We start from the raw sequence: 13303 nt of genomic DNA, 5'->3' as shown, positions 1-13303 counted from the left end.
GCCAACAGGGCCACATGCACTCCTTATTTGGGTGAAGATGCAAAACACAATCATCATTCTCCTGCGCGAATTGCTCCTTATGCACAGTGTGCAGCGCAGTGCCTGAACGAACAGATCTGGTACTCTCACTGACGCTCATTGTCATTGCCCAACACACACGCGTACATGACCTCTCCGACATGAAAACTACAATGTAACGAATGGAGCAAGTCTGCGCGTCAGTATCTCTCACTGTCTGGTTGTGTTGCGGACGTCGGAAGCCTCAGAACTCAACAGAAGCACACATGCACAGTGCGTACGTACCGTCTTTGGCCTTCGAGTTTCAGGAATTCAATCCTTCTTCCTACGGAATACATTCTTATGCATACAAAGTATGAATGTGGGTTGGCATTCATAATCTGAAACTTGATGCATGATCTCAAGAGTCATTGCTGATATTATCAATATTATTTTAAGCCAGTAGCTATGCAAGAGACGTTACAGTACTCCAGAAACGTCTGGCGATAGCCATGGTCCACACAGGGTTTTCTGGTTGTATTGGGGAATTCCCAACAGGCGTCGACGCCTTTTTTCACAGAAAACCCTAGGAATAGTTTTGATGGATGAGCGAAATTCAGCTGCTGAAATGATGATTGTATTCCAATTGGGACTACACGGCACGCCCCTCAGGGGCTGATACAGCGAGCAAATTCCAAATAAGCATGGGACCGCCGCTATCAGATAACAGCGAGAGGGAAGACTTCCATTCAACCTGATGAGTCGACATGATCATCGACAACAGCAGAAAGAGAAATGCGTTGGTGTTCAGGGCACTTGGTTGTGCTGTGACAAAACTATGGCTATCGCTGATGTATCGCAGTGGGATTACTGTTATGATCAAACCATGCGTGCTGAAGGGTGGTTTAGGAAACTGGATTCCAACTGGCATCACCGTAAGCGATAGTCCCGATAGATACATACATGTACATGTGCATAATCCAATAATATTTTTACCTCTACTGCTTTACTGTGTGACGATAGGATCCTCAACCTTGTTGGCACTAGTGTCTGTGTTGCTTTGTACCGTCGCCCTTTGTGTTTGTCTACGTCAACCCTTTACCCTCACCGTTATCTCTGTTGCGCTGTTCAGAAATGTGTCTCTTGATAAGACCAGCGGCGGCCCTTTGTTCCGTGTCACTGTGACACGTAATGATACTATCCATAAGCGCGGGGAGCCGGAAACAGTTATGCAACTGTTGTAAGATACGAACTGAGACGCAGCAACTTCGGCGTTAATTGTAGAAGAAGTTGGCTGCTCTCAACGCTAGAGATCGCGCTGCCTGTCGTCAAGTGTCAGCCAATCGTCTTGAAGCGCGTGCTGCGCCGTTTGGAGCTGACACCTTGCTCTATTGTCGAGTTTACTGACAAATAGCCCTCGTAGAGTATAAAAGCCGGAGAGGGAATGCAACATCTTCATCACTTGCACAACAGTTACTGCAAACGCTATTCGGTTGTTGAGGAGAGAGGTGGATTGGAACTCTGTGTGCATAGCAGGAATACCATCTTCTTTTCTCTTACCTCGCCTTGAGGATACCATCTGACAGAATTTCAATAATGGAAAGGGCATTGCTACCGTCTTGTCTTGTGCTCTGCTTCGCCGCAATGGTGTCGGCAAAGTGTACGATAACCGGCGAGGAGTGCAGAGATTTACTCGACTCGCTGCCTCCCTACGTCTCCTGGGGTCGTCTTTCTTGCCACCGGTACAGTGCTATGCGTACGAAATGCTGCGGCGAGCCGCACAACCCTCGCGTGGCCTTGGCCTCCGTCTGCGGACTGTCCGGGACTGATGCCAGGCACGCTGGTTTTGACATGCCCAGGCAAGACTCAGGTAAGCAATCGCTATCACTGCGGTCTGGCTGTTGCACGTGACAGCAGAATGCTAACTGGTACAGATCTACTCTTGCCAAGCACGTGAATGTACGAGTACTACATGCCTGAACAGTGTATATTGAAAACCGTTTGAAGAGCGGGCCCGGGGTACGTAGGGCATACTGGGGTGTGTTCAGGACATACCAGTACAGTCAACTTCGCTTATAACGACACTCGGCGAGGCATCAGAAAAGTGTCCTTATTCGCGAAGTGTCGCTATACCCGAAGTCTCATTATGTATTACCGTTGGAAGGGACTTTGCTCTGGGCATGGAAATTCTGTCGTTATTCGCGAATTGTCGTTATATCCGCAGTCTAGTCGTTATTAGCGAAGTTGACTGTACATGTACTGCCGATGACATGTCCGCTGTGCAAGGCGACATAGAAGGCGGTGGGGTTGCATTCGAAAAAATCAAGACCGAATCGACACGATCGTGCAAACCGCGCGCAGTGCATGCTCAGGCCTGCACCAAAGACTAAAAAAACTGCTGGCCTGAATTCCAGGCGAAGAAATCATAAGGCAACTTATGGATAAAAGGAGAAAGACAAAATGGTACGAGTTATGACTAACTGTCCACCAACGTTACCAGATCAGTTATACGATCAGCCAGTGCGACAAAAATGACAATAATTTTCATAACTCGTACCGTTTTGCCCTTCTACTAGTTCTAGCTCCTTTTTATCCATAATTGGCATTTTAAATTGCATTGGCTCACAATCCGATTTCAACTTTGACACTGAGTTAGTGAGCGTTATCGCTATTCTGTTCTATTTGTGTTCAATATGTCCTGCAGGCTACACGCATGGTGATGATGACCAATGCCAATCCGTGCAGAAACGATCCATTACCGTGCAGCTGTCGGGTGTGTGGGGAGACGCCACGGCTAGCCAAGCCAGCAGCATCCGCCGCGGTCGCCTCAACGTCTGCCTGTATCCGACACGCAACCAGAGTGGCCGTCACAGAGTCACTCTCAGCGCGGAGGCATACATCAAACCCGATCAGCTGATCAGCACGAGCAAAACCACTCAGTTGATCACAGGTACCAGGAATGGTAAAAATCCGAGATGCGGACAGCGGCCCTTGATGAAGGAGTGCCAATATCGCGACGACAAACCATTCTATGCCGAGTGCGTGTGGAAGAGGATCGACGTAACGGATGCCATCAAGAAGGCGATCCAGATGAAGCAGAGCCACGTCAAATTCGTTATAAGAATGGAACAAACGCCCTCGGATCAAGGCACGGACCATCACGTGATCAAACCCAAGACATGCTTCTCATACCGTGGCAACGGCGCCACGGGTCAAGCGGAGCTGGACTCCACCAGGCCGTTCATTACCTTCACGTACCGGCAATGGAAACTGAACAAGCGACTCAAAGTCCAGATCAACCGCGCTCCCGACAATACCAGGAAAAGTGTGTGTGACTTTGGAGGACAGTGCCAACTGCAGGCCATCAAGCTGAACTTCAGCACACTTGCAAAGCAGAACGACAACTTTATCATGACGTTATCGCAGAACGCCTCGGAGAAAGAGGACGCCCTAGATTCGGGCTTCCAGTACAATATCTGCGCCGGACATTGCACTGCCAGCGAAGAGCAGTCAATGTCTATTGGTGAAATCTTCGACCAGCCACAGAATACATGTGCTACTGTCTATGAGTCGGAGCCTAAGAAGATTCACGGTAGATACAAGTGGGAACATGGCGCGGTCACCATGCATTTCAAGCAGTGGAGTGCAAAGGCGTGTTACTGCAACACACATGGCAGCGCGACCAGAGAAATGCTGGAGACGGACACGGGATCAGGGCAGCTTCTCCTCACTTCCACTGCTTGACAATGCTGTTTGCACACAGGCAGGAACCATCCCTACACCAGGAAAAAAACTCCACATGCTTACTGGTACGTGAGCAGCATACATGTACCTGTACTTAAAACACTGTCAGCGGTATGCCTATCCGCGGAGCAATAGTCCATTCGAACTTTGAAGAGCATGCCACGTTTTATATTTTTTTAAATTTTTTCTTATATTTTTTTTACAAAGACCACTTTAATGTATACAGTGTGATGCGCTGTATTTTTTTGTATAATGTTTTTATTTTACATCGCAAGTCAAACGGGCAATCATGCCCGATGTTATGATGACGATGGAAGGGAATCATCCTCTATCCTCGCTGTGCTGCATTGCGATAGAACAATGCGATGGACATACCGTTTTGAATATGGTAAGCTTACCATACATGTCCGTGAATGGTCTTCATAACCTCTGCCTTCTTGGATTGTTGGCATAGAATATACTCCGACAACGCATGCATTGTGCACGGCTGATTTCACGCATGCAGTACAAGTAAATTTGTTCCTAGATAAATGATCAACACCTCCTACCAGCTGAACACCCGAAGCACAGCACCACACCCGCAACGCCACTATGACCTAGGAACTTTCACCTTTCATATGATATACCTGTAATTATACTGGAGTGGCCTACAGCATTATTCAATATGCGGATGGTCCACTGCAGCAAATGCTAGTATTTTACTACTAATCATTGGTACCTTGGCACTGTCACCTGTCATAATTATAATGATACTGGCGTGGCTTCCAGCATTCTTCAATCTGCGGATGCTCCACTTCAGCAAAATGCTAGTATTTTACTACTAATCATTGGCACCTTGGCACTGTCACCTTTCATATAATGATACTGGCGTGGCTTACAGCATTCTTCAATCTGCGGATGCTCCTCTGCAGCCAATTACTACAAAAATTAATGTTAATCATGAATCTCCTTCACCACTACGGTCGTACACTGCAATTGTAATACTTATAATTATCTCTCCAAACTTTCGCCCTTGGGTCTTCATGAGGTAGTATAGTGGTGAAGGCTACTGAGACATGGACTCAGCATCCCTAGAAGCTGCCTGCTGAATGTGCAGAACGTTAAGCTCAGAGTTACAACGAATTGGCCTCAAAGTTCCACTGTTTTGCATTGTTCCCATGCAGTAGACACCTGTGTGCTTGGTTTACAATGAACTCAGCTGACATGTATGCATGCGGAAGTGCTGCTTTCTGACATCACCCCAGTCATGTACTACAGAGGCTATTGTGATTGCAATAATTTGGTACATGTAAGCTGGGATGTGGTCCGCAGGCAGCCATACTAATCAATGCGTGCAACCAAGGATGGGTATTGGAGGCCTGAAAGGAAGAAGAGGAGGATGAAGAGCGCTCAACAGGGGAGACCATTACATAGCAAGGGTGGGGACATGCAAACCGTAAAGCGGAGAGAGAGAGAGAGAGAGAGAGAGAGAGAGAGAGAGAGAGAGAGAGAGAAAGAGAGCGAGAGGGAACGAGAAAGAGAGAGAGAAAGAGAGAGAGAGAAAGAGAGCGAGAGGGAACGAGAAAAAGAGAGAGACAGAGACAGAAAGAGAGAGAGAGAGAGAGAGAGAGAGAGAGAATAATATGTGGAAAGAGAGTAAGGAAGAGAATTTCGTTTCACAGTATACTTATGCATACAGTGATATCTACACCTAGACTCCTCGCATGCATGTAGAAGTAAAGTTGAGCTATGAACGTTTCTCTCCCGGTATTTGTAGCATTTTCACACTGTATCAGTACATGACTGTAGCAATGACTGTAGCAATGTCTGTAGCAATGTGGCTAAAGCATTGCCGCTTTACTCAGTCTCTCAGTGTCCATCTCCAGTGAATGCCGGCTAGTGATGACCTGGGCTGGCTGTGACAATACCCTGGTCCAGTGTTGACGGCAGGACTCGCTCGAGGCGACCGACCCGAGCCGCAGCGAACGCACGGCAAACGTCCGGGAGCGTGCCTTGCGCAGTCTCCTGCCGGAGCGGCAGAGCTTGACGGCTATCACCAGCTCCACAGTGTCGCGATCCAAACTGACGTTAGACAAGCTTAGCACCTCCCGTAGTGCGTAGTTAGGAGTGTGGCTGTGATGTGCGATGATGCTGCTACACTCGCGATATCGCTGTCCATTGATATTCAGGTAGATCTTCAGCGCTGTGTCTGAGAAATAGTGAAGGCAAGCACACGGTCAAGCTCTATACAATGTATTTCACCCAGGACTAACACGTACGTATGCGTGCACTTCCAGGGGAGCACACACACACACCCAACATCTGGAATACAGTCAACTTCGCTAATAGCGACTGCGGATATAACGACAGAATTTCCATGCCCAGAGCAAAGTCCCATCTAACTGCATACATATAATGAGACTTCGGGTATAAGGACACTTTTCTGATGCACCGCCGAGTGTCGTTATACGCAAAGATGTCTGCAGTTGAAGCTGAGGATAGTCTCAGCTACAGATATACATGTAATTTCTTTGATTATAACATCAATGCTGTACCATTCCATCTGACGACATGCACAAATATACATACACACACACACACACTCACACACGAACACGCACACACACACACACATGCACACACACACACACACACACACACACACACACACACACACACACACACACACACACACACACACACACACACACACCCCCCCCCCCCCACACACACACACACACACACCCCCCCCCACACACACACACAGATAGACGGAAAGACAGACATACTGACAGTTATACACACACAGTGATGGTAACCGGCATGATTACACTCACCTCTGGGCTTGTTCATAGCGGCATCCATGAAGCGTGGAAGAGTCACCGTGTCGGTGATGCACACCGACAGGCTGTGCTCTGGCCATTGCCAGTAAGTCAAGCTGATGGTTATGCATCCCGGCATGCACAGATGCGGGTTGTACACGGATGTGACGGAGTGGTGCTGGATTGCAGAGCATGCAAAGCAAAGACACAGCACGAGATGAAACAGTTGTAAACCAAAATCGCAAGTAACCGGCACAGCACCTGGCTTGCATCATCCAGCATGGAAATCTGCGGTCATAATTATCGGGAAGGGAAGGGGGGGGGGGGGTAGAAAGCAAAATTATCGGACTCAATTTTCATTTCAGGGACCACAAAAAGCATTAATTTGAAAACCCCTGAACTGAGGTTAAACTGCCAGCTAGATTGGCTCTGGCCGAGGGAATCTTCGAAGACAAACCGTTAGTATGAGAAAAAGAAGCAGAGTGGAATTCAGGTACAACAGAGGGCAGAGGGTGAGACAAGAGCATTGAGATATTTCTGAGAAACCCAGTCCAGTACTTACACGCTCATACAATCTTCGCAGTTCCTCCTCGGTCAGCGGTGCGGCTAGCTGGTCGGTGCGAGTGTGTGACGTAGACAGCGGCGAGAACTCGCTGAGTGGCACTATCACCTCGCCGACCTGCCGCACCCAGCACTTAGGCTTCGGTGCCAAGGTGGTGCGGCGCATGCGGCTCTGAACCATCTTTATCACAGACCCTGAATGCAACAGAGAGTGATAGAGGCCAGGTATGAAGCAGCAGCATTTCAGGTAGTACGACCATGGCATGGGATACTTGACCATTCAGCCAATATTATGTATTTTTGAGCTAGGCTGTTCTTTAACCATCCACTATTCGCCATCTCCACCCTGCAGCCTCCCATTATAATGGAACACTGTAAACAAAGTCACAGTCACCACTTCCGCTGCATAGCTCGCTGAGCATCCCATTGCTTTGTAAGTTGCTAATCCCTTCCCACTTTGTGTACGTGCTCTTCATTTTCTTTCTTTTCTAATCTTCCATGGTTGGTCTCACCCTCTCCTCAATTCAATTGGCTGTCTTGACATGCCACGAGGTGCAGAAATATATAAATAAATAAATAAATAAGTAACTCCCTTCAATAGTATAATTATACCAATGAAAACACCAGAAAGAAATATAATCGACAAAATACCCGGTTGAGCACGAATGAGGCACTCAGATTTTCGAACTAATTTCCTGTTGTGGTCGGACTGGTCCGACTGGGTGCTACGGACCTGGAGTGTAACAGAGGCCATAGAGCTCAGCTAGTTATAATTATGTTGTTGACCTTGGGGTTGTGGGACACATGAGGTATGTGTGCTGACCGACTGTTTGATTCGATTTCTCAAAATTTCACTCAAAGTACAATGTAGCTGCTGGTCTGGCTGCAGAGGCATCTTGCAGGAACATCTCTGAATTGAATAGATCATACACATAAGCATGCTACTAGAAACCGGAGGCCACTGTCAGGACCCAAACTAACACAGACTGCCGGAATTACGGAAATCTCATTGTGGAATTGGACTCTAGCACTAATTATGATAGGGCAATGGGAGTTTGAGTGACGTTTATGCGAGTCACAGAATTTTACCTCCCCGCTCCTCTTCTCCCACACCTCTCCCGATGCCACATACTACGACATCGCTGCCTCAGTGTTACAACTTGTGCCCTCCCCACTCCCGGCCAACACATTATGGCTCAAAACAATTCTCTTCCATTGCTCACCTTTTGGAGCTCTGCTTAGCACAGGAGAGGACACCAGTGGAGAGTGACTACCACGCCGTACTATTCCTTCCGCCATGTCGCCACCGCCAGCCATAGTCTGACGTGCTGGCCGGTCGGCCATGATCTCTGTGGTAACGGGCACGAGCTCTCTAGCCCAGACTGTGAAGCGCAGATGGGAGTGCTCCAGCTGCTCGCTTGTGGCATTGCTGATGAAGGGAGTCAGGTCTTCATGATAGGGCCACTGATAGGAGAGTATCGACTGGGACGAATCTGACGAGGAAAGCATTGGTAGGAAGGAACAATTCAGGAGCGAAATATCATACATGCATGCATCGCGCCCGGCAGAAGTGACAGCTACAGATGGCCAACGCAAAACCGCATGACATCATGCAAGCATGATGATAGGCCAGAGTAGAGATTTCTCAATTCTCAAGCATAACTCCATGACATCATTCCTCAAAACATCATGACATCATTCTTCAAATCCCCATGACATCATTCCTCAAAACCCCAGGACATCATTCCTCAAAACCCCAGGACATCATTCCTCAAAACTCCATGACATCATTCCTCAAAACCCATGACATCATTCTTCAAACCACATGAAATCATTCCTCAATACCCCATGACATCCTTGCATTCAGAAACCATGACACCACAAGAAAAAAAACTCTTGTTACGTCATCCTTTGCAGGAGAACAGCTTCACCCAGTGGCAACTGTGCGTGTGCGAGCAGTTAGGCAAAAATCCGTTCACATGTTAGACTTAGCAAGAACTTCCGTCCGGCCCTTACCCTCTTAATTCTTGGATCCGTCCTGCTCTTTCTAGCCAAGAATAGTGTGGAGGCTATCCACAAAATTCTACATGTAAATGTAACGGGCATGTCTCTACTGTGCATATACCTAGGGACCGGAATTTGTTCATGACCGACACTCGGATGAGGACCCAAGGTGCATCTAGTCAGTCGATGCATATGAAGCCGGTGTGTGTGTGTGTGTGCGTGTGTGTGTGTGTGTGTATGTGTGTGTATGTATGTGTGTATTGGACCACATTTGCACATTGTTGGTCAGGAAAAAACATGATCTTCAGAAGCAAGCCGCATCTTCCATGGTAACACAAGTAACTTTTCACGGATGATCAGAAGCTAATTAGGATCTGCATCTGCGCCTCGCTCCTAGAAGGTGGGTGGCGTTCCTGCTGATGCATGAAACTCAATCCAACTGAGTCCCATGCAAACCGGGAATTTTTCTCATTAGAATTTTTCACCGCACCGTACCTGAGACATCTTGGCCCTCTGCATCCTTTCTCCATTGCTCGAGCACCAGTGAGCGCAATTCTTCCTCGCTGGCGGTGCACAGGCCGGTGACGCCACCACTGCCAACCGCCTGGCCGCCGCGCATCACCGCTTTCGTGTGCCGAACGGCGGACTTCTTCTGGACGAACTGCGCCGGCGAGCGGAGCTTGGTATCGGCTGATACCAGCTCCACCTGCATTGGAGAACATGGATAACAATAGAGATATGTGGAAGTGATCAGAACTACACACTGACATACCAAGTACCGTATCTTTCGGAGCATAAGCCGCACTTGAATCACTCAGAATTCACCCCCAGAAAGGGTGGTGCGGCTTATACTCTGATGATCAAATTAACGGTGATAACTAGGGTAGATGTCTGTATTTTGTGGGAAAAATGAGGGGGGGGGGGTGCAACTTACACTCCAGTGCGGTTTATAGTCCGCAAAATACGCTTTTAATTTTGTTTTCAACGGGTGTAAACTGTGAAGTGTACATCTATCCCCTATCAGCGTGCCCAAACATGGCGAGGAGACATTTTAACATCAATGTGGACTTAAGGGGAGTGCATGCTGTCACACCAGGACGCTAGCAGAACACACGAGTCCCTCAGGCTGTGAAAAGGGTGCTAGTGTATGTGTATGGGAAGATTCTACCGTCGTTCTCATGTGGCTTTCATCAGAAATCATCACGCACCTCGCACAAGTGCACAAAACGCAGTATTCATACACTAGCACATGGCTAACCTGAACAAACACCTGAGCAGCCTTGCCGACACCACGGAGAGCCACTGCGGACACAACCGCCACGTGTAATTCCGTGCTGCCACCACCATCTGTACGCAGGCAGTGGGGATAATGATGTGGACATTGTACACGGCTAGAGCAGCTCGGGCCAGAAAAGAATCACCCGCCTCAATTTATCTAGTGCTTCTCTATACATACATATGTACACTGTATATCTTGTGCATATTCACATGTCTGAAGGTTTGTGGTTTTCAATGAAAAAAATTAAAAAAAATTAAAAATCTAGCCTCATGCACCCAGCTCGCAATGACTCCGAGACCTCTGGTCTGTATCTAGCCTCATGCACCCAGCTCGCAATGACTCCGAGACCTCTGGTCGGACGAGCTGGGCAGATCTCACCACCACTGCCGCTGTGTTACCTACAGTAAAACCTGTCAAGGCGACCACTCGGATAGTGTGACCACCTGTCCCGGGCGGACTACTACAGCTTACCAGGACCAAGGGGTGTGATTTCCAGTCACATGACTCTGGTCAAGGACATCACCTGTGCATGGGGACCACATTTGGATGGCCCCTCGGGCGATGGTCGGCTTAGATGGGTTTCACTATACATTAGAACCTGCCAAGGCGAACACTCGGACAAGAAGACCACCTGTCCTAGAAGACCACTGAAACCAGGACCAAGGGATGCTATTTCCGGGCAAATGACCCTGGAAAAGGAGACCACCTGGTAACAGAGACCACTTGTTGAAGGTCCCTCGCGCGTTGGTCGGCTTAGACAGGTTTCAATATACATTCCTGTATGTACTAAGGTTTGTGAGTTGTGTGAAAAAAAGTTTTAAAAATCCGCAGCAGCCCACCCAGCAGCCCACCCACTCACCCAGCAGCCCACCCACTCACCCAGCAGCCCACCCACTCACCCAGCAGCCCACCCACTCACCCAGCAGCCCACCCACTCACCCAGCAGCCCACCCACTCACCCAGCAGCCCACCCACTCACCCAGCAGCCCACCCACTCACCCAGCAGCCCACCCACTCACCCAGCAGCCCACCCACTCACCCAGCAGCCCACCCACTCACCCAGCAGCCCACCCACTCACCCAGCAGCCCACCCACTCACCCAGCAGCCCACCCACTCACCCAGCAGCCCACCCACTCACCCAGCAGGCCTGAATGCTATTTCTGATGCAGCCAAATGCATCCCTGCTGACCCAGTCTATAGCCTATTCTGTATTTCTAAAGAAAAGATGAGAAAGCCAGTTGAGATGCGACTGGTCAAGGTACACTGTAAAATTGGAAAGTCTAACGACTCACAAAGTCTAACATTTTAACGACCATTGTTTTCGTTATTTGAAGAAACGTTTGAAATGCCCCGGTTTGAAATGTCTGTGTAAAGATGCGCATACAGATGGGTGGCCAGGTAGCCATTGTTAACTTTCTGCACATTATCATGCCAAAATTATACAAACGTTAAACCTTCTGGTCGTTGAACTTTCCGGTTTGACAGTATCCCTGTGCACGATTCTGCCCAGAGAAACCTGACCTCATGAATATAGTTGTGCCGTGGCTCGGGTGTGCAGAGTGTTGGGTGTTTGTGTGTGTGTGCGTGCGTGTGTGTGTGTGTGTGTGTTTGTGTGTGTGTATATGTATGTGTGTATATGTATGTGTGTGTGGCGCTAGAGCCGCGTGGCCCTGGGCGCTGTTATTCCTAGGTCGGATTTCTCTGGCAGGATTGTGCATGCATCAGATTATTGGGTTGCTGTTGGCAAATTATGTTTTACTATCCTCATGTGATGGCACAATTTTCGACCCATTTTAAAGTTATCTTCTCGAAACTATAGTGGGCATGGTACTTACGTCTGCCCTTGGAGGAGATCTGCTTCTTTGCCTTGCCTTCTGCTAGGCACACACTGTAGCAGAGAAATCCGTGGGGTGATGCAGTGGATTGGTGCTCCGATGGCTTTGCCGCGGTTCCAGCCTTCAGATTCGGGTCATCGACATCTCCTGCCGAATCCAGCTGAGCGTCGTCGGTCTCCAAGTCTACATCTTCGCTGAGCGGTTCAAGTTCGCTAGCGCCAGACAGCCTCCTGCTCAGACGCTGCAGTCTGGCCTCTTTGGTAATGTGCTGCGACTTCTGGCGATACGAGGCGTCCTCTTCGCGCTGCTCAGCCACCGCATCTAAACAGCGCTCGATTTCCGTCAGCAGTTCCGGCGTGGACCTGTTGTACACATCGCGGTGCTGGGAGACTTTACGCCCTCGAGCCACCACTGGCAACTGCTCAGCCACAGTCCCGGGCTGTGAATGCGCCGATGCGATAAGAAGACGACCTCCTTTCTGAGCCTCAGAACGACTGGGGAACTTCGCGTTGAGACCGTCTGCTGTTGGCACTGCATCGAACGGCGCAGTCACCGAGCTGAGTTTTGCAATGGACGGTAGCACCACAATGCTGCTCTTCGCCAGCTGGCGAGCGCGCAGTGCGCCGACTGCGTCTTCACGACGTCTCCGCCTGCACACGTACGCCACAAGCGCTGCGCCGAAGACAACGACCAGGAGGGTGATTGTAGCAGCGACGGAAGCTATCCATTGCACCATGTTACTTTGGGAAAGTCTGCACAACGTTTCTTCTTATCAGTGCTGTGAGAGTCGGCTAAATACCTGGCTAGGATGCGGAGAGTTTGAAAGGGTAAGCCATTCATTTTCTTCTCGTACTCTGATCGCCTTCGGATCATCGAGCCGACCAGGGTTATGACTGCAATATCGCTCCGTCGTGGCAGCCACATTCGGGGCAAGGAGAGGCACATGGCTGTAGCGTTCCGGAACAACATTGTTGGTCGAATTGAACGAGGCATCTTACACGTGACATAATATTATTATTATGATGCAGAACACGTTTCCGTCCACTCTGTTTACTGACTTCATTTCGCTGTTGTCCACGGT

The 13303-nt window shown here is 49.0% G+C and overlaps 2 protein-coding genes across 2 annotated transcripts in view; one reads left to right on the top strand and one right to left on the bottom strand.

The window, feature by feature from the left end:
* Positions 1-1415: 1415 nt before the first annotated feature.
* On the top strand, positions 1416-4856 carry LOC135819644 (uncharacterized). Its single transcript, XM_065332888.1, has 2 exons — positions 1416-1867; positions 2702-4856. The coding sequence occupies exons 1-2, from the start codon at positions 1594-1596 to the stop codon at positions 3739-3741; spliced, it is 1314 nt and encodes a 437-aa protein (XP_065188960.1). The 5' UTR covers positions 1416-1593; the 3' UTR covers positions 3742-4856.
* A 148-nt stretch (positions 4857-5004) lies between these two features.
* The window catches only part of LOC135819643 (uncharacterized), an 8317-nt gene continuing 18 nt past the window's right edge, over positions 5005-13303 (bottom strand). The window contains exons 1-7 of the mRNA XM_065332886.1: positions 12223-13303; positions 10366-10454; positions 9603-9813; positions 8327-8596; positions 7105-7298; positions 6558-6720; positions 5005-5929 (exon numbers count right to left, since the gene is read on the bottom strand). The exon at positions 12223-13303 is cut by the window's right edge and continues 18 nt beyond it. Of these exons, the coding sequence (XP_065188958.1) occupies positions 5562-5929; positions 6558-6720; positions 7105-7298; positions 8327-8596; positions 9603-9813; positions 10366-10454; positions 12223-12958 (2031 nt within the window). The 5' untranslated portion in view covers positions 12959-13303 and the 3' untranslated portion in view covers positions 5005-5561. The remainder of the gene's footprint in view (positions 5930-6557; positions 6721-7104; positions 7299-8326; positions 8597-9602; positions 9814-10365; positions 10455-12222) is intronic.

The sequence above is a fragment of the Sycon ciliatum genome, chromosome 6 (assembly GCF_964019385.1).
Source record: "Sycon ciliatum chromosome 6, ocSycCili1.1, whole genome shotgun sequence".
NCBI lineage: Eukaryota > Metazoa > Porifera > Calcarea > Leucosolenida > Sycettidae > Sycon > Sycon ciliatum.
This window is presented reverse-complemented; position numbering and strand designations above follow the sequence as displayed.

Bases quoted from the DNA above. Each gene is read 5' to 3' on its own strand.
- LOC135819644 (XM_065332888.1), top strand. From the start codon at position 1,594: ATGGAAAGGGCATTGCTACCGTCTTGTCTTGTGCTCTGCTTCGCCGCA. The intron at 1,868-2,701 runs GTAAGCAATCGC...TATGTCCTGCAG, and splicing joins CATGCCCAGGCAAGACTCAG to GCTACACGCATGGTGATGAT.